Source organism: Mustela nigripes, chromosome 3 (genome assembly GCF_022355385.1).
Source record: "Mustela nigripes isolate SB6536 chromosome 3, MUSNIG.SB6536, whole genome shotgun sequence".
NCBI lineage: Eukaryota > Metazoa > Chordata > Mammalia > Carnivora > Mustelidae > Mustela > Mustela nigripes.
The window spans coordinates 32784170-32804638 of record NC_081559.1 but is presented as its reverse complement, the minus strand read 5'-3'; the positions used below and the strand labels follow the sequence as shown (position 1 = coordinate 32804638).

Here is a 20469-nt window from a genome sequence, read left to right as displayed (position 1 = left end):
ATGTCTAAAGAAGGCGGTACCTTGTTTTAAAGATTGAGAACCGCTGGTCAGCATCACTGTAACATCTTAGATCGTCTCTTGGCTGTCAATCAGGAAATCACCCATTTGAACTCTTACATCTTAATGTGCTAATAAGAAAGTGTATAGAACTTGATACCATAAATAAATTAGACTTAGTGACCTGAGACAACAGACAGGAAAACATATCTCAGAACAAGTAAACGTTTTTTGGAACATACCCGCCTCCCCTCCCATCATAACGGAATGCCCCCATTCGCTTATAGAGACCAGGAAATACGCTAGCATTATCTTACTCTGCCTTAAAATATGTTATAAAGATACAGGCAGGGCTATATCAGAGTGGAAATTTTGTGTCTGATGCATTTTCTTAGCTTGATCGTTGACACTTTTTAAATTGCTATTGAAATAAAAATCAGTTTATTTCAGGTCTTGAGCATTGAGGAAGACAAGGGGAAGGGAACGAACATTCACTGGGTACCACTCTGAGATGGGTACCATTATGTTAGTTACTGTCTTATGTTTCTGTTCGTGCTTACAGAATTCCCGTGGCCAGTACTGGAATTTGATTTCTAATGTAGTGTGGAGGAAAAAGCTGAGGTTGGGAAAGACTGTGACTTGCCCTGGATGTCTTGGTTAGTGGATGGTAAAATTGGAATTTGAACCTTGGATGAATTTCTCCTTACACTTATAGGAAAATAGAATAAATGTTCCACAATCTTGTATTCTAAAAGATAGGCAACTAACAAAGCCCCAATTGCATTCTTCCTCCTAGCCTTTCCCTTTACCCCAAGAGATTTCAGATAAATGATCTGTAGAGGAAAGGCACTTTTAGATGTCAGCTAGTACTTAACAAAATGTCTCTTCCAAGGAACCATTTAAACATTGTTGCCGTATATTTCACTGGCTGGAAATTTCGTTCCTGACTATTTTTAGGTTCCTTTTGGCTCAATTCATTAGTGTCACAGATCAATCAAGCAGTTTGAAGTGTGATAAAAATTTAAGAAAAAATTCCTCAGAGGTCTGTGAACATCTCTCAGTAACCTGAAAGAACATTTTAGAACCACCAGGCTGCTGTCGCGGTAATCAGTGGGCATTTCCTGTTTCCTAAGTTGTAAAGATGCTGATTCATTCTGCTAACACTCGGCACACTTCCAAGGGCATCACCATGCACTTCAGTGACGCTTGATCATCTGTCGTAAGAGAATGTGGTAGATATTAGTAAAGTGAGGACAGATTCTGATGTGGAATCCTTTTCAGTAACATCAGCAGAAGTATGAGAGACCAGAGTCGTCCTCTTGCATTCATAGGACTATATTTGAGGCTTAATGTCAATTATTCGCACATAACAGCCTCTTTTACTTTGCAGATCCAGCCTTAATCACCATGGATCACCTCCTCAAGTCCCTAGAAGGCCTCTTGCCAAACACCCTTCAGACTTAGACCTGTGCCTGTTGGCAAAGTACTGAAGGGCAGGCAGTATTTGGGCCTGACGGCTGGGCGGCACAGACTTAAGGCCACTTGGACAGCTGTCTTTGGCAACCTGGCACTTTTCCTTCACATTTGTTTCTCTGGGAAGAACTGGCAGGAGATGTCACAATTCCATATAACCCAATGTGCAGTTTTCCTCTGCCTGCTGTAGCCCCCGTAGAAGAAATGGTCCAGGGGCACCAGGGTGGCTCTGTGGGTTAAAGTTTCTGCCTTCAGCTCAGGTCATGATCCCAGGGTCCTGGGATGGAGCCCTGCTTCGGGCTCTCTGCTCAGTGGGGAGCCTGCTTCCCCCTCTCTCTGTCTCTGCCTGCCTCTCTGCCGGCTTGTGATCTCTCTCTCTCTGTCAAATAAACAAATAAAATCTTAAAAAAAAAAAAGAAGAAGAAGAAGAAGAAATGGCCCCAAGGCAGAACAATATGGGGCCTTGGTTCTAAGAATCAGGAGCCTACAAACACAGAGACCAGAGGGATATCTCTGCACTTTCCCAGTCCAAGAGTAGTGGTCAGCCTTCATTGAAGAGAGGGGATGGTTGTCACTCCTTCCCACCTAGATAAACTGGGGGACTCTCCTTGTCATGCTGGATGACAAGGTACTCTCATTGTTTGGTTCCCACAAGCCATCAGGATGGCTTGTTTGATCCAGAAGACAAACTGTCTTCACATGAGGATGATCCATTTTTATTACCCCTGCCCAGCTTTGAATGTCCAGCTCTGTTCCCCATCTTTTTCTCATCTTTGGCCAGTAAGCAGTCTCTCTTTCATAATTTGAACTTTAACATCTGGCTGTGGTCCAGAGAGTGCTGTCAGTGGATTTTAGATTTTCCACATTGCCTGGGATTCCCACAGTTAATTTGGAGTTTATTTGGTGAGGATACTCAGATTGTCTCTAAATTCTGTCTCCCACTGAGGGGAACCAGAGCTCCTTCAGGAAGAGGCTGATTCTACCTAGGGCAGGAAGGGTACAGAACGAACCCGGAACATCTTGTCAAAGGAGAAAACAAGGAAGCTCTTGAGACTATGAGGTTATATATGAGCTCCATCTGAAGAGGCTCATTGTGAGCATCAGAAAAAATAATAAAATTTCAGTGGATCAAGACCCTTTATGATATGTTGAAAAACATAGGTTCATAATTATACTAAGCAAAGAAACTAAAAAAACCCTCTGATCAACTCTGAGATACAGGGTAACCAAATCCTCATTTTAAGAAGAGTCTAAGAAATGAATCACACATTCATCCTGCCCTTGCTATACATGAACCTCAGGATAAGGAAATGGGTTGGTTATGGAAAACATCTTTTTATAGAAGTGTTCCAACTAATAAAGTTAGAACCACAGTAGCATCATTTGGCAACCCTAATAAGTGCACTTAGGCAGTGATCATGAGCAGCTTATAACATCACAAAAAAGAGACATATGGCCACTTTCTCCTGCTTCCAGCACCCGCTACAACACCTCTGTGAAACATTTTTGCAAAAAAAGATACTTGAATCCGATCAGCCTCTACAGCAGAGGAGGCAAACCTTCTGTAAAGGGCCAGGTAGTGGATGTTTCTGGCTTTCGTGGCTGTATGGTCTCTGTTGTAAGTGGGCAACTCTTTTCAACTTGCTGTAAGAGCTCAGTGCAATCATGGCCAAAACAAAAAGTGTGAACAGGGTCTGGCCAGGAGTTTGCAGATCTCCACTCTGGGTCTAACTGTGAACTTACAGGAAGTACGGAAGGCAGAGCAACTTGTTAACCAGCAAGCATCACATGAATGCAGTTAGCAAAATCTAGACTGGGGGAAACTCTACAAGAGAAATAACCTGGCTTCTTCAACGATGGAGTTCAGAGGACGGCACCTGGGTGACTCAGTCAGTTAAGCTTCTGCTTTCGGCTGAGGTCACAATCCTGGGAATCCTAGGATTGAGCCCTGCATCCTGCTGTCTGCTCAGCAGGGAGTCTGCTTCTTCTTCTGCCAGTGCTGGAGCTCTCTCTCTCTGTCTCTGTCTCTCAAATTAAAAAATAAATAAATAAATAAAGTTCAGAGGAAAAAGCTGAAGATAAAGTAACTGAGGTAAGATTTTTTAAAGGGCAAGAAACCTATCAACCAGTTGCAATGTGTGGACCTTACTTCAATCCTGATTCAAATAAACTATTAAAAAAAATTTAAACACTGGCTAGATATTAACGTCGTAAAAAGTTACTGTTTTTTGAGGGGGATAATGATACTCTGTGTGTGTGTGTGTGTGTGTGTGTGTGTGTGTGTATTCATTCCTTAGGTGTTGAAGCTATTTTGAATAATATGATGTCTAGAATTTGCTTCAAGACAATTGTTAATTTTAGAAGAAATAAAATAAGCCATGAGTTGATCATTAATTTTTTTTAAGATTTTATTTATTTGACAGACAGAGATTACAATCAGGCAGAGAGAGGAAGGGAAGCAGGCTCCCTGCTGAGCAGAGAGCTCCATGCGGGGCTTGATCCCTTGACCCTGGGATCATGACCCAGGCCAAAGGCAGAGGCTTTAACCCACTGAGCCACCCAGGTGCCCCAAGTTGATCATTATTTTATAAAGGATGGTGGGTACTGGGGATTTATGTTTTTTTTCATATATGTAAAATCTTTTATGACATAAAGATTTTGATACATAGATTTTATGAAATATACCACTTGAAACATTTTAGAGAATGAGAAGGGATGGAATATTTGCCAATTTAGTAGACAGTCCTGGGTCCTCCTAAAACAGATGTGAATCGTCAGAGGAGTCCTCCAGCATTCCCCCCCCAAAAGTGTTCACATACATCTTATTTGTTACACTAAATAGAGCTGACAGCCTACTATTTATCAGCTGACCAGTATCACTTTATCTATCTTTTGCTCATGTCTTATATGTAAAATAGATTTTATTTTGTAAAAAAGACAATTAGGTTGAACATAAGCGACATCTTTTGTGACCTGCTGGATTAATGTGCCATTGTTGGATCAGTTAGCACCGATTCAGTGCAGGAGTCTGGTCACAAGCTTGCACAACCGGGAGAGGTGATGTGAGTGGTGGCAACGGTGGACAAGGTGCCTGGGAGTGGAGGAAGCTTGCACCACAGCCCCAAGCGGTGGTTTGGTTGCTGTGCAAGGCGTCTGCCCTAGGAAGGAGAGCCCAGGGTTACCAAGGTCCCACTTGTTTTCATTTTTCCTGAGAATAACTCCAAATCTAGATCACATGTGACATCTTCCAAATTGTAGCTGCTTAAAATATTCTTAGAGTGCCTTTTATTCCAAACCAAACACGTGGGCATTGAGCAGCTGGGTTAGTCCCATGCGTCAACCTCTGATTCAGTGACTACCAGTGATAAGGCCCTAAAGAAATCCCCATAGCCACTAGGGTTTTAGAGTCCCAGGGCCCTACTTTCTGTGAGCTTCCAGTTTAGTTGGGAGGGAGAAGCACACTTGAAAAACAAGATGGAAGGTACAGTTAGGAGATACTGTGGAAATTCCGAGAAGCGGGTAAATAGAAGCAGCCTCCCACAGGCTGTGGACGGAGTTGGGGGACCACAGGCTGTCACCGGGTGGCGAGATAGGGACAGAACCAAAGACCAAGAGACCCAGGCCTAGACCCTTTAAGAAGACAGTTGGCAGGTTTCACAGACCAGTGACTCTCCATAATCTGCCCATGAAAAATTTTTCAGGCCAGGATAATGTCCTGAACCGTCGGGTGAGCGCAGGCAGCAAATAACTGAACGCATACCCTGAAATTCAGCGGAGGGTTTGAGGATTTGAGCCACAAATTTGAGCATCGCCTGTGTGGACGTGACCGTTGAAGGGATGGCGTCTGTGGAGGGCGTGTTTCTCTAATGTCTGCCCTTGGGAAGGGAGATGGTGCTCAACGTTAAGGATATGCTCTGGATCTGGCATTTGTAAAACCACCAACTCTGGCATTTACTACTCTGAATCTCACTTGAAGCTCAGAGCCATGCCTAGTTCCTGCCCAGACATCCCCCACACTGGAAAGGAAAGGCTTGGAGTAGGAGACACTGGCGGTACCCAGGGAAAGAGAATCCCGCATTTGAAAGGTTATGCCTGTGGTGACAGCTTTATTTATAGGTTTATGATCTCCCTCCAGTGATGGCCTCCACCAGAGTCTTGGAGTGTGTGTGTGTGTGTGTGTTTTACTGTTATGAAAAGATTATTCAAGAAATGGAAACATTTAAACAGATTTATGATCTTCCGTACTAATGCTCTACATTTGGGCAACAGCTTTATTCCTTCTCTCTTATTTGAAAGTTTCAAGTGTAATTTCTCCTAAAAATAAACAGGAGGTTACTATGTTCTTCCCATAATGAGAATCTCCTCATCGTAGAGAGTAAGCATTTTAGAGCCTGATTAACTCCAGCAGATACTTCATGTAAATGAGTGTCTATTTGGATATGAATATGTATCAGTTAAGAATTTCATAAGCCAAAGTAATTTATGCATCAGCACCCGCTCTCCTGGCTACTGAACTTTGGAGAGGAGCGAAAGCTTAGTCTCAGACATGTACATAAGCCAGGTGGGCCTAAACGAGGGAACGTTTAGCCTAGGAAACTGAGGCCAAGAAGAAGTTATGCCCAGAACATCAATCAAAAATAGCTCCGATTCCAAGTTCTGCACAGCTCTGACACTGTCCCGGTGCACTGTTAGGAAACTGCACATAGACCTCTCTCAAAAAACTTCCCAAATCTAAGAATCCAAGAAAAACACCCAAGGCAGTCTTCCCCCACTTCATAATGAAACTGTTCTTTTAGCAAAAAAAAAGTCCTAACGAAGCAAAATTCTGCTAAATAAGATGGCTCTTTATTTGCGAGACGATCTTTGCTGACTCTGAGAGGTTGGCACTGTTAAATGTTTCTCTTGCTGATCCCCTCTGCCTCTTTCATAGTTGTCTACACAAACTTTTAGCATGTGGGTGTATCAGCTTGAAGCAATCAGAGGCAAAACCAGTTTGATGTCCTTTCTGAGTGTGCACATTCAAATATTTTATTCAAACAGTTGCTAATCCAGGAGGATTGCTTTGGGAGGCTTGGGGAGTAGAGAGCAGGCATACGGGATACTGTCGGAATGGACTCTAATGCGAGAATCAACAATTCAGATTGATGAAGAGCTGGCACTTGTGACCGGACTTGACCATTTGTAACAAAGATTGTGCACATTGTTTTAGACTTATGGCTTTGTGGCATAGTAAGTTTTAAAGAGGAAATTTATTTCCAGAGGGAAGGAAGGCTAATTTTTAGATGAAATGAGTAAAGCCTTCACAGTCAGCCTTTGGAAGCTCTCCAATGTCCAGGAGACTGAAAGAAACTCAGGGGATTGTCATGGTATTAGAGACAGTCCTAGGTGCCAAAGTCAAAATAGGCCACGCTGGCCATAGGGGAAAGCCCCAAGTAGGAGCGTATGTAGGTCACTTGCATGTTTTGAATTTAGACAGACTGTCTTAACACAATTAATGATTTGACAAGTAAGTCCTGGAGAAGCTCTGTATGTTCTGAATTTTTTTTTTAAATGTGGTTGTTTCACAACATATGAGAAAATTGCAACATTACCTTGAATGATGGTCTTAGTGATACGCCTTGTGGCCCTGGGGTGGGGTGGGGGGGCGCAGTGGGGGACTCTGCACTGAAAATGTTTGAAGCTCACTGTGCAGCTGAGGACTAAACTCAATCACTTTCTCTGCCACGCTCAATAAACATTATTTTGATGCAGTTAAAAAATAATTAACAAAAACCGAAAATATATAAGCCATCAGGCTTAATCCCACATGTATTTATTGAACCTCTACTATGACCTGGAGTGGGAAGCAGGACAGATGCATAGAAAGGTAAAGACAAGGAAAGCCAATTTTACCTAATGCTCCTGGTACCCTTTTCTTTGGAGCACAGACACCTACTTTCCCTGGACTCTGGGTCCCCCATTTCCTAAGAGGCTCCCCTCTTTCGTTTTCTTTGAAGACACTATGGGTCTCCCACTTGTACATGCGCACTCCTCTGGGAACTTGTGCTTCGCAAAGTTCGGGTCTCCAAGGGAGGAACCAAATTAGCCCTGTCAGGAATTCTGCTTTTGTTTTGCTGACTGCCTCCTTTAAGCTCTTATTTAATGAAAGTATTTGCTTTTCTGTAAATACATGTAAATTTCCTACCTCTTACTTGTCACAGCCAAAGGAAGCTCAGTAAGTGGTAATCAAGGAAGAAAGCATATTTCAGACAAATCACTGTAATTGAGAAGTACCATTCTCACAATTGACAAATTGACCAATTGTTCTGCCCTAGTGTAGATTTAAGGATACCATTTAAGTTTATTTTAATTAACAAGCCCTCAATTAAGAAAGTAATGTGCTTATAATAAAAAAAAAAAAAAAATTGAGGACAACAGGTTTTAAGATAGTCATAGCGACCCGAGGGATTCACTCTCTTTTTTTTTTTTTTTTAAAAACCTTCCTGTGGTTTCTTGTGACCCTTAGAAGAAAATCCAAGGACCATATACACTGGGGTATCTGGGCCTTAGGGGTCTGGGCCCTTCTTCCTCTTCATGTCCTCCCCCAACTCCCTCCTTGGTGGCCACATGCTGGGGGGTGGGGGGATGCTTCTTTGTCATTCAGGACTCATCCCGTGTTCCCATGGCCGGGATGTCTTCCCTGACCTGCTCTTCCTCACGTCCCTGCCTTGTCCTTCATTTGAAGGCACAGTGTTCTATCGCCGTGGCCTTGATCCCTCCCTGAAGTTACTTTATTGCTGACTGGCTGATTTTCTGTCTCCCTTCTACAGTGTAAACTCTGTTACAGGAAGGCAGGGGTCTTGCCCATCTATTTATAGTTGTATGCCCAGCGCTTCGAAAAAGGCCTGGCACACCCTAGTTCTCCATAAATACTACTTCCGTTGGATGAAGGGTAGTTGTTAAGTTTGAATGGGGTCTGGCGTGTAGTTGGGAGCCTACTACATGGAGGGTCCCTTCCTCTTCCTCACCCAGCCCCCTAACAAAATATGGCAAAAACTGATTTAATCTATGCTATTCTATTTTAAATAAATTAACAGGACACTCAGTTATACTGAGTACAGTGAATCATACCTAGATTGAATATAAAGTAGTCCCCGCAAAGGTGTTCATGAAGAATTCACATTTTTTTTTTTTTAATCTGCTTTTTCAGGTCGCCCTTGCCGAAAGGAACCATGAATTGGCATTTTCCTTTCTTCCTTGTGGCCACAGTGACGTTGCCCAATGTGTGCTCCCAGTTCAACCCCCTGTCTCTGGAGGAACTGGGCTCCAACACAGGAATCCAGGTTTTCAATCAGATCGTCAGATCCCGGCCTCATGACAACGTGGTCGTGTCCCCCCACGGGATTGCGTCCATCCTGGGGATGCTTCAGCTGGGAGCTGATGGCAGGACCAAGAAGCAGCTCACCACGGTGATGAGATACAGCGTGAATGGTGCGTGCCCTGTGGGCTCTGGCCGCCGGGGCCTGGGGCGAGTTCTGCTTCTGGAGGGTTCTCTCTGGTGCCGTCCTGGCACCCAGGACCAACGTGGCTGTCCTGGAAGTCAGGAGGCCTGGATTCTGGGCTCTGTTCTATAGCCTTGGAGCTTTGGGTCAGTCACTTGGTCTTGCTACACCCCCTCACTCATCTCTAAAAAGAAAGCTTCCCATCTGCCCCACCTCCGTGGTGCATCATGGTTGTGAACACACTTTTTTTAAAGTTGGGAACTGGGGAGTTGGGTGGGTGGGTGTGGCCATGGACGGCAACACAGGGGAGCCTCCATCCTGTGTCTTTTTTTTTTTTTTTCAAGTTTTTTTTTTTTTTTTAACTTTATTTATTTACTTGAGGGGGGGGGAGAAGCAAACCCCTCCTGAGCCAGGGAGTCCGATGTGGGACTCGATCCTGGGACTCCGGGATCATGACCTGAGGTGAAGGCAGATGCTTAACTGACTGAGCCACCCAGATGCCCCTCCGTCCTGTATCTTAACTATGCTGGTCACCACATGAATCTGTGTAGGTGAGAAAAGTGCAGAGAGACACGCGTATGCACACACACGCACACACACACACGAATCCCTGTAAAAGGCATGCATTGTCTTTGAGTACTGTGAACTGTACCAGTGGCAGTCTCCAGGTCGTGTGCTGTAGTCCTACACAGTGTTACCACTGGGGAAACCGAGCAAAAGGCACAGGGGGCCACCCTGTATATTGTTTTGCAACTTCCTGTGAATCTATCATTATTTCAAAATAAAAAGCTAAAAAAAATTTTTTTCTTTTTTTGAAGTCAGGCCCAACGGAGAAGGTTTGAATTGTTGTTTTGAATGATCTGCATACACTTCAAAGTCCCCATCTCCTAGCACTGGTGCCTCGTGGCTCTAGGTCAGGTTTCGTCCCCCAGCACCCACCTTGCACCGACCGGCCTCTTGTGCGTGGGCCGTGCTGAGGGAGAAGAACCTTGAGCACTGTGGGCCTGGCAAGTTCCTCTGCACCTCTTGAGTCTTTGCTGCTTTTTTTGAAAATGAGGGACTTGCTCTTTCCATGTTCCTCCACTCCTGCTAGCCTCATAAAGTTCTAAGAATCTTGACTGCATTGATGCCTTCGGCTGGAAGAGGAAGATGAGAGGGGCGGGCAGGGGTTCAAGAACTCTGTGCCTCGCTCCATGCCCTTCAGTGGCTGTGTTCAGTGTCACCTCCCAAGCTGCCAACCAAATGCATAAGCATCGCACTCTGTTTACACGGCCTTCAGTTTCACATGAGTCTGCAGTTGGATCACCCGTCAGAAGCGTGGAAGGACTCCGTACTTGAACACACCGTTCTGCCCCTTGCCTGGACGCTCGGAAAACAGTTGGTGATTTGTAGCTTGACAGTGAATCACTGCTAGGATTTACAGCCCTTCCCAGCGCCATCCAGACCCTGTCAGCCAGTACGGTTCCAGCTCAGCAACTGGACTCTTGTTTCACACTGAGCCACACTCATGCAAAGCGATATTTCTAAAATTTTTGGCAGTGTTGCCTTTGGGTGGCTTCCTTCCCCTGCCCCTATGTTCTCCTGAGTTATTGGCCGTTGTGTTGTGGAATGGGGCTGCAGGGAGCTCAGGGGAGCCCAGGTGGCTTCTCAGGCCTTCTCTGAGAACTCAGGATAGCGATGCTCTTACTGAGGGCAGAGGCAGAACTGTCTGGGGCAGGGGAGGAAGAACTACGCCACTCTTTCCCTGGCGGGAGACCAAGGCATGTGGAGGAGGAGATGGTGTGGCCAAAAGGGACAGGTGCTGGGTCTTGGCCTCTGCTGTTCCATTACTGATAAAGGGGACCTGCCCCACAGGACAGCATGAAAGTGGGGTCATGAGAAGCCAAACAAAGGGCCAAAGGGTCACCTCCCTGGGCCCCATGGCCAGCTCACCGTGCCCTTATTGAATGGGTCTGGAGAAGGGACATGCACGGTGTGTGCCAGGTCGACTCTCCAGGAGACCATCACCGTGACCCCTGCAGGCTGTTTTAGGACAGTGTCATTTTGAAAGGACCCCAAGCGAGGAACCCAAGAATCTGCAATTCAAGCTCACTACAGAAACACATTTCATCCTTACAATTTATTTTCCTCTTCATGTTCTAAAACCAAATGGAGCATGTATGAATGGCTCGTGTAAAATAAAGCTACAGTGCCATAAAATTAATCCCCGTGCTTTTTGAGCTTGAGATCAGGTAAAAATCACACTGTTCTTGGATGGCGGCACCTGGTAATTTTTTATGGTCTTTCTAATGCTCATTTTATTCATTTTTTTTTTCCAAAATAGAAAAAAAAAGAAATCGCAGTGTTAAATCTTTGGCAGGAAAGAGCACCAAAGATCGTTAAGAAAGAAAAAGAATGAATTAGGAAGATTCCTTGGATTTATTCCACCATGACTATGTAAGAAAGCACTTGCCAGTGTTCCTAGTGACCTGGCACCAAGAAAGTTTCCCAGGAGGAAGAGTTCTATGTGGGGAAGATGTTGACGTGCCTTGAATATCCTGTTTTGGTGCTAAAAGCACCACAGATTTTTAAGAACTACTAATAATTTTACTTAATTTTACCATTTACCCCCTTCCGCCTTCTTAACACAAGGCCACTGAGGAAGCACAACACTTGGTCTCTCTCACGCTTACCTCGTCTATACTGTTCTGATTTGCCATCCTAAGAAAGATATTTTAAAAAAATATATAGCTTTTCTGAATTCTCGCTAAAATATTGCTGCATCTTTCCATTTCTCCTCTAGGAGTCGGTAAAGTGTTAAAGAAGATCAACAAGGCCATCAGCTCCAAGAAGAATAAGGACCTTGTGACCGTGGCCAATGCAGTGTTCGTGAAGAACGGCTTCAAGATGGAGGTGCCTTTTGTCACCCGGAACAAAGACGTGTTTCAGTGTGAAGTCCAGAACGTGAGCTTTGAGGATCCAGCCTCCGCCTGTGATTCCATCAACATGTGGGTTAAGAACGAAACCAGGGGTGAGTGGCCCTGGTTCCCCGGGCACGGTTTTGTACTATCTTGTATTTTGTGAATGGAAACACGAGGGGGACTCTGAGGTTCTAATGGGTCCCATGGCCATTCCATGGTGAAAGGCCTGGACTCAAGGAGGTTTCATGACTCCGTCCATATTCCTTCCCCTTTTTTAAAATTTATTTTTTATTTATTCATTTTTTAATTTTTTAAAAAGATTTTATTTATTTATTTGAGAGAGAGAGCATGAGCATGAGGGAAGAGAGGTCAGAGGGAGAAGCAGACTCCCTGCTGAGCAGGGAGCCCGATGCGGGACTCAGTCCCCGGACTCCAGGATCATGACCTGAGGCAAAGGCTGTCGCTTAACTAACTGAGCCACCCAGGCGCCCTTCCTTCCCTTTTCTTGCCACCACCACTCCCTGTGCTGTTCCGGACTATTCCCCCTGCGGCCCTGGCAACAGAGTAGAATTCAGCCGCGCTGACTCTTCCCCGCCCTCGCTACATCTCCTCCCTGGAGGCCCAGGCCCGCTCTGAAGGTTCAGCTGCTCAGTCCTTCCCACATGCGCCTCTGCGCCTGCCCCTTTCCCCCTGCGAGATTCGGGATCGGTCTCCCTCCTTGCTTTCCTTCCTTCTTGCTGGCATCCCCTCGGGGAAGGAGGTGCCTCCTCTGGGCTTACAATGGGCATGTGATTATGCGTGGTCTGTGCCCCTCTATGACTCTATGACGGCGCTTTCCACGCCGCTTCGTGATTACGCGTTTACACGCCTTTCTCTTCTCGTTAGACCGAGGAGATGTCTAACGTGGGTGTTTTAAAACCTGTTAATTTGTAAACTGGAGGTCTATGTGGAAATGTTCTGGACTACGGATGGGTCCAGAACAATGGAGGAAAGGGAAGACTGCAGATATAGACCCGGGAAACTTGTTTTGTAGGAGGTTGAGTTTAGGGCACAAGAAGAGACCCAAAGACTCCATTGGGACCCAAGGACAGAACATGAGGAAACTGGCTTTTCGGGTTGTGTGTTTCCAAGCGTGGTTCCGGGGGCGCCTGCATCAGGATTATCCAGGGCATTTGTTCTGAATGCAGATCCCTGGACCCCTCCTGTATCGAATCTCTGAAGGAGGGGGCCTGGCTTTCTGCATGGAAACGCGTGCTCGCTCAGTCTGCCTCCGCCCCCCGACCCTCCAGCAGACTTGTAGACGCAAGTGTCCAAGAGCATGTGGCAGACTAGTGCAGAGGTGGACCAGGAGGGCCAGGGAGGGCAGAAGGGAGCCAGAACGGCATTCCTTCTCCACAGGGTCCTGGACAGCGCGATCTGGGCTTCCTTCCTAAAACCACAGAACGATCAGGAGACCTGCAAGTGTGAAGGGTTTAGTGGTTCTTTCTGGGCCTAGAGGCCTAAGAACAGAGGTCCCTGGTGCTCAGAGCTAGATGGCTGGTTGACGGTGGTATGTCAATGCTCCCTGCTAGCCTTCTTTCCCAGTGTGCTGGGAATAGTCAGTCATGCTTGTGTGCACGTGACAACACTCAAACTGCCTGGACACACACTGACTCGGTTGCTTACTGCCTCTGGGGAAGGGGGGAGTGTGGTAAGACTTGGGCATGCTTTTCAATCCTACAGGCCCACTCCCGTCTTTATAAACAAAGATTTTATATTTTATAAGATTATAATATAATTATATTTTATAAGATTATCTTTTATAATCTTTTTGTAAGATTTTATAAGATTATATTTTATAAGATTTTATAAACAAAGATTTTACTACTCGCTCTGCCGTCCTGAAGTGAAATTCATGGCTCACGTAACCTGTGCACATGTACACAAAATTTTTATTCTTTTTAAAAAATTTTTTCAATTCTTAAAGATTTTATTTATTTATTAGAAAGAGTGCATGGACACACGAATGGCGGGGGGCAGAGAGACAAACAGGCTCCCCGATGAGCAGGGAGCCTAATGTGGGACTCAATCCCACAAGCTTGGGATCATGACCTAAGCTGAAGGCAGACACTTAACTGAGCCCCCCCCCAGCCACCCCCGAAGTACACAAAATTCTTAAAAATTAGTATATGCTGAACTGTAATACAAGGAAAAACAAAACTAATTTATGTATGTAGTTCAGTAGGTAAACCCTTGGGCACCAGCTGCACCTGAGAACATAATAAAGCCGTCATATTCTTAGAATAATTGTGAACTGACAGCTACAAAAACAGATGGAGGCAGCTTTGTCATGCCAGTAACACGAAAACCACAAGCTGCCTTCCGCTTTCTCTGAAGCACTTTTTTCTAAAACGGTGCAAAATTCTTGGTAAATTTCAGAATAAAATAAGAAGAGTCTCCACTTGATATGCCCGGCAGTCACACACCTAGAAAATTCCCTGTACGTTAAGAACATGCCCCCAAACAGGTAACTTTGTGTTTACATGGAGGAGAGAGCGAGGTTCTGGGCTCCGGGGGTGCAAAGCCAGTGTGACGCTAGTGTGAGTAAGCCGCACAGCAAGCAGGACACTTCTTTAGTGCGTGGGACCATTTGGAGCATCGCAGGACAGGTAGCTTCTTGGGCCACCTGCCACGCAGCTGACAACTCCCCCACAAGGTCCCATGTTGCCCCCTTGGAGCGATCAGCCCCACTGAGGGGCACTTACCTATCTGGCAGAGCCCACGAGGACCCTGGAGATCCAGCAGTCCACATTTGGAAGACTGCCCAGTCCCCTTCCTGCCCCTCCGGAGGGGGAGAGCCAGACCCCATGTGATGGGGTGATGATGGCCCCGCCGGGGCTGCCCTGCCTGCACCTCCACCTCCGCTGCTCCTTCCCCTACTCTTTGCTCCAGCCATGCGAGCTTCCTCCCTGTCCCTCCAGCTCACCGGGCTCTCTCCTGTCACAGCTGGCTACGGGCTTGCCTTTCTTCCTCCCTCCCCTTGCTAATGCCTGTTTATTTCCCCACCCGCACAGGAACGGCATCATCAGTTAAAAGTACAGGTGCTAAGTTTGAATCTCAGTTCTGCTGCTTCCTAGCCGTGTAACCTGGGGCAAGGTCCCTAACCTCCCTGTGCCCCAGAGTCCTCACCTGTAAAGTGGAGATACGACAGTGGCATCTACTAAAAGTTATAACAACATTAAGGTTTTTATGGAAATGTAAATAATATGCATAAAGCATTTAGCAAAGTGCATAGCGCTTAATAAATGTTCAACAAGCATGAGCTGGTTTTTTTTTTAATTTTTAAACAATTTTTTAATTAACATATAGTGTATTATTAGCCCCAGGGGTACAGGTCTGTGAATCGTCAGGCTTACACACTTCACAGCACTCACCATATCACATACCCTCCCCAATGTCCATAACCCCACCCCCCCCCCCCTCCCCCCCCCCCCACAACCCTCAGTTTTGTTTCTTGAGATTAAGAGTCTCTTATGGTTTGTCTCCCTCCTGGTCCCATCTTGTTTCATTTTTTCCTTCCCTACCCCTGAAACCTCCCACTATGCCTCTCAAATTCTTCCTATCAGGGAGATCATATGATAATTATCTTTCTCTGATGGACTTACTTTGGCGTGAGCTGTTTTTATAGCTATCAGGGCAAGTAATACTTCAGGGAACCCATCCATCCCTGACCCCACCGACCAGATCGGATCCCTCTCTTATTTGCCCTCGCATCTTCGAGTACTTCTGCTTCAAGGTAGTTATTACTATTGCATACACTTTCCTAAGTCATTTATGCCAACCTCCCCCTCTCTCTTGTCCATAGCTTTCTGAGGGTGGGCCTCATTTTTTGTATGTTCATTTTCTTGCCTAGAAGAGTACTTGGCACATGGTAGGTAGGTATCCAAGAATGGATGGTGGGGTGGTGGTCGGATGGATGGGTGGGAAGGAGGTGGGTAGGTGAATGCATGTCTACTGCACAGCTCTGTACGTAGTTCTTGATGACAGGGCCTCCAAGTGCTTCACTGCTTCTAAACCATGCATTTCTTTTTATCATTTCTCGTTATTTCTTCATCCCCCTTATTATATCTTGACCCTGACAGTGTCAATCAGAGGCCTGATCTACCACAACAAAAAGGAGTCTGTGGAGACAATAAGCGTCTTTTTAGACACTTAGACACTTACTGAGCACTGACGGTGCACTCAACACAGAGAGAGACTTGACCTTCAGAAAGTGAATGACAGGGTCCTTGTTCTTGTGCAGTTTATGGTCCAGGTGGAAGAGAGAGACACATTAGATGGGTCTAAAACCACACGTATAATGGTGGTGCTGAGTGTTGAGCTTTATGGAAACTTCCGGGAGTTTGGGAGGAGGGTCTGAGGAAGTATATTATAGATACAGAGTGGACCTGTGTCTTAAAGGCACCTAGGGGTTGGATTGGGTGATGTTTCCAGCAAAGATAAGACACAACCTCCACTGTTGGGAGCCAACTGTGAGGAATTTGCCATGGCTGAAGCACAGAATTGTGACTTCCTCCCACAGGACACGGGCTGCCCTTTCCTAGAATGATGGCCATTTAAGCTTGGGGATTTTCCTTCTGACCTTGACTGATGGTGGCATTGGTGCCCCCTTGTGTAAGTAAGGAGTAGTGATGAAGCTCTTCTTGAGGACACTGGAGTCTGGGCAACCTCTGGGTGTGCGTCTTGACTGGACCATGACGTAGGCAAACATTTGTTTATTGGACATCAACTTCTTGAACATCATCTAAAGGGACTCAAAGCCCTCACACCTGAATTCAGCAGTCTTGCTTCTTCAGAAACCATTGATTGTACTCTAACCATTTAAAGAATTACAACTTAACGTTTCTATTACAGCACCATGATTTTCTTTTTTCAATGCTGGGGTCAAAAGCTATAGTTAAACTAATTTTTAGTTTAACTAATTAGTAAGCTAATTTTTTATCACTTTGGGTATTAGTAATCCCTCGTTTAACACATATACAGCTGAATCTTCAAAGACCGAGCAAAAGGAACCTTAATGAAAACCCAAACCTTCAAGCACAGGTTGCATTTGAGAAAGGTCTTCGTGGCCTCAGAGAATGTTCTGAGACTGTCACAGTTGTTTGCTCCTTCACTCCTGACACAAACAAGATGGACCATTCTTGACATTTTGTGGAGCGAATGTCCCTTCAACTCCGGAGGGCTTCTAGGACAGACCCCATTTCTTTTTATCTCTATAATATTACACCTAGCTCGATCCCTAACTCATAAATGTATACACCAGTTTTTGGTTCCAGCCCTTCAGTAAGTAGCTGTGAGGCCTTGTGGTACCAGGAATGCCAAGCAAATGCCCGACATTTCTAAAACCTTCAGAGAAATTAAACATTTATCCTTGATAAAATTGCGCAGGCCAAAGAGCTTCATTTTTGCCCAGGGTAAATCCACTCGGTGGTTGAAACAGCAACTGCATCTCTCGTGCTGATGGCAAACCCTCCTTGGGAGTCGCACCTGTCAGTTATTAGCAGCGATAGGGAAATTCATCATTAATTAAGTATAGCTTATTTAGATGAGTAAGATTTTCTAAAACATGGGGTTTGCAGGCAATGAGTTATAAAATAATTTCTTTTTTGTTTTATTTCTTTTAAGATTTTATTTATTTATTTGTCAGAGAGAGTGTGAGCACAAGCAAGGAGAGTGGCTGACAGGAAGAAGCAGGCTCCCCACTGAGCAGGGAGCTCAATGCAGGACTCGATCCCCGGACCCTGGGATCATGACCTGAGCAGAAGGCAGATGCTTAATCGACTGAGCCACACCCAGACATTTCAGTTATAAAAATACTTTGATGAAAATTCTGGTAACCTTCAAATAGAGGCTGTCTGAAGTCCTTTTTGGATTCTCTGATTGTATCTTTAATTTCTCAGCTTTCATTTTATAGTGAGGAAAAAAAAAAATGAGAAAGGACCAAAAGGGTGTTATAAACAGTTCCCTTTCAGTCTTTTAAAAATTTTTTTCATTTTTTTTTTTTTAAACTGTCTGCGCTCCAACACTGCCTTTTGCCCTCCAGTGGACTGCCAATACTGAGATCTTCCCGTGCTTGTTCTGCGACCCTCTAGGTATGATCGACAGCCTGCTCTCCCCAGATCTCATCGATGGTGCGCTCACCAGACTCGTCCTGGTCAATGCCGTGTATTTTAAGGGTTTGTGGAAATCACGGTTCCAACCCGAGAACACGAAGAAACGTACGTTTGTGGCAGCCGATGGGAAGTCGTATCAAGTGCCCATGCTAGCCCAGCTCTCCGTGTTCCGATGCGGTAAGTGTCCGCGTGGCCGTGCGCCCCGCCAGCACTTTCACTTCATCCAGGCACAGAACTGACTGATTTTTTAAAAAAAAAAAAAAAGCTCAGAAGAGAGGAGGGCAGGACTTGTTTTAAAGCTGCAAAGTTTTTTATTGTTCATAGAGGTTATGTATTAATGTATAACATATAGGCTTTTAGGTTGACATTTAAAGACAGAGGACAGCTCATAAAATATGAAATATAAACGGGCATTAAGCCTACAAAAGCCTCATCAAATCATCATTAGCTACCTTACATTACCAAATTAAAAATAAAAGTAAAAATTTGATTTCCTTTCCACTTACCAATTTGCAAACATTACAAAGATCGACAAAGCCCAGTTGTAGCTCTGGTGGGGGCTGGGGGAGATGTTGGTACCCCGATTGTGGTGGGCAGAAGAAGTGTGGGATGGGGACTTCCTAGGAGCCCACGTAGTGATCCCACACCAAGGAACGTAAGCTCTGAAGATCCTCTCACCCTAGCAAATAAATAAAACCCAGATACGTATGTATAGTGGAACATATGTGATAAATAGATTAAGATTTACATAAGTAGAAAGATGATACAATATACGGTTGATTTCAGAAAACAAGTTCTAGAACAGCAGATGCTGATTCATCTCATTTACGTAAAATACTTTCTATATATTCCTCCATCTGTAGAGACACGTCTTGGAGGATGTTCAATAAAATGTGAACAGTGGTACTACTTCAAATGATTACTTTTCTTTGTTTGAATCTGCAAGTCTTTTAAAACAAGCCTGTGTCAGTTTCACGACCCAGGAAACAGTGACCAGCCCCTGCTGTCATTACCACAGCATTGACACACGAAGTCTGGTGATTCTTTTTTTAATCCTGGTTTCATGGAAGCATTTGTCATCCAATTTAAACTGATCTTTTTCCTCTGTAAGTTAGCCTTTGTGTCTCTCATCAGAACCTGAACACATGGGCCCCGAGTATGACCTTTGCATATTCGGTCGCTGAAAGCATCCGGTGCTGCTCGGGGTCCGCCATCTGCGTAATTGTCTAAGTGAAGGAATGGCTCCCGAGAAGGGAACAGGAACAAAGTCCCTTTCCTTCTTGCTTATCTTTCGTGAAGCTTCTAGATGAATTTTTGTCATTCCCTCGAATGTTTTCTTTTTTAGAAGATAATTTTTATTTAAAAGCCCTGCAGGAAGATAACATGCTCAGCAAGTGAGAATAATAAAAGGCTCTTTCTGCCCAAAAGTCATCCCCTCTTTCTCGTGGTAGCCCAGCCCTCCCTACTCCCTGCTGGTGTTGCCGGGAAGACCTCACTGGAACGCCAGCAAAGCCACCAGCTTGTATCCGAAGCAAAGCCGTTTTATTTTAGGTCAATCTTTATACACGTTATCTGTTCTAATAAAAAGGCTAAAAGTGAAAGGCCTTCAATGATTGTATGTTTCTGTTGCTGAAAAATAAATATCAGTCGTGAAAGATTAAAACACAGGGATCCTGTAGCCATATGAAAGACACATGAAACACTAATATGTTTGTTTTTACAGGAATGGAACATGTTTTCTTCATTATATAATGTGTTCCTAGAGAGGCAGTTACATATCCGGGTAGCCTCTCCATTAAGAACGGATTTGTCTGAGAGTGTGTGTATATGACAGACAGTAATGCACAAATGCATTCTCACTGTCAAGGATTCTAACCGTATAGAACCACAGTAAGCTGGTGCCTTCTCTCCGCCTCCCGAGAGTCATGCCTTCCCTTCCCTATCCTCTTCCCCCCTATTCTGAGGCCCCAGGAGGCTGCCCTGGGGCTCTCCTGCCTCCCCTTGCGTTGACTGTGAGGTAAACTGGCAGGTGGTAGGGTTGCAGGAAGAGAGGGTTTGGGGCATTGACTTCCAGGCCCTCCTTGTGGTCCCCAGGGCGGCCGCTCCCCTGTAAGAAAGGTCTCTACTCCTGTCAGTGGGTGTGGCCAAGAGCGCGTTCTCTCTGGGTCACCATGCTGCCCTCCCGCTCCCCAGCCTACGGTTGGTAATGTTTGTAGCCCAAGATACTATCTGGAATGGCTTCTCTGTTCTCTGCCCATGCTTTGTAAATACTCCTGTCATTAAACTCCTTTTCAGGGGCACCTGGGTGGCTCAGCGGGTTAAAGCCTCTGCCTTCGGCCCAGGTCATGATCCCAGGGTCCTGGGATCCAGCCCTACATCGGGCTCTCTGCTCAGTGCAGAGCCTGCTTCTCTCTCTCTCTCTCTCTCTCTCTCTGCCTGCCTCTCTGCCTACTTGTGTTCTCTGTC

General features: G+C 45.2%; 1 protein-coding gene across 1 annotated transcript in view; it reads left to right on the top strand.

Annotated features, from left to right (window-relative positions):
* Positions 1–20469, top strand: part of SERPINE2 (serpin family E member 2) — a 61274-nt gene that overhangs the window by 26812 nt on the left and 13993 nt on the right. Inside the window, exons 2-4 of the mRNA XM_059393591.1 lie at positions 8660–8940; positions 11734–11961; positions 17983–18180. Of these exons, the coding sequence (XP_059249574.1) occupies positions 8682–8940; positions 11734–11961; positions 17983–18180 (685 nt within the window). The 5' untranslated portion in view covers positions 8660–8681. The remainder of the gene's footprint in view (positions 1–8659; positions 8941–11733; positions 11962–17982; positions 18181–20469) is intronic.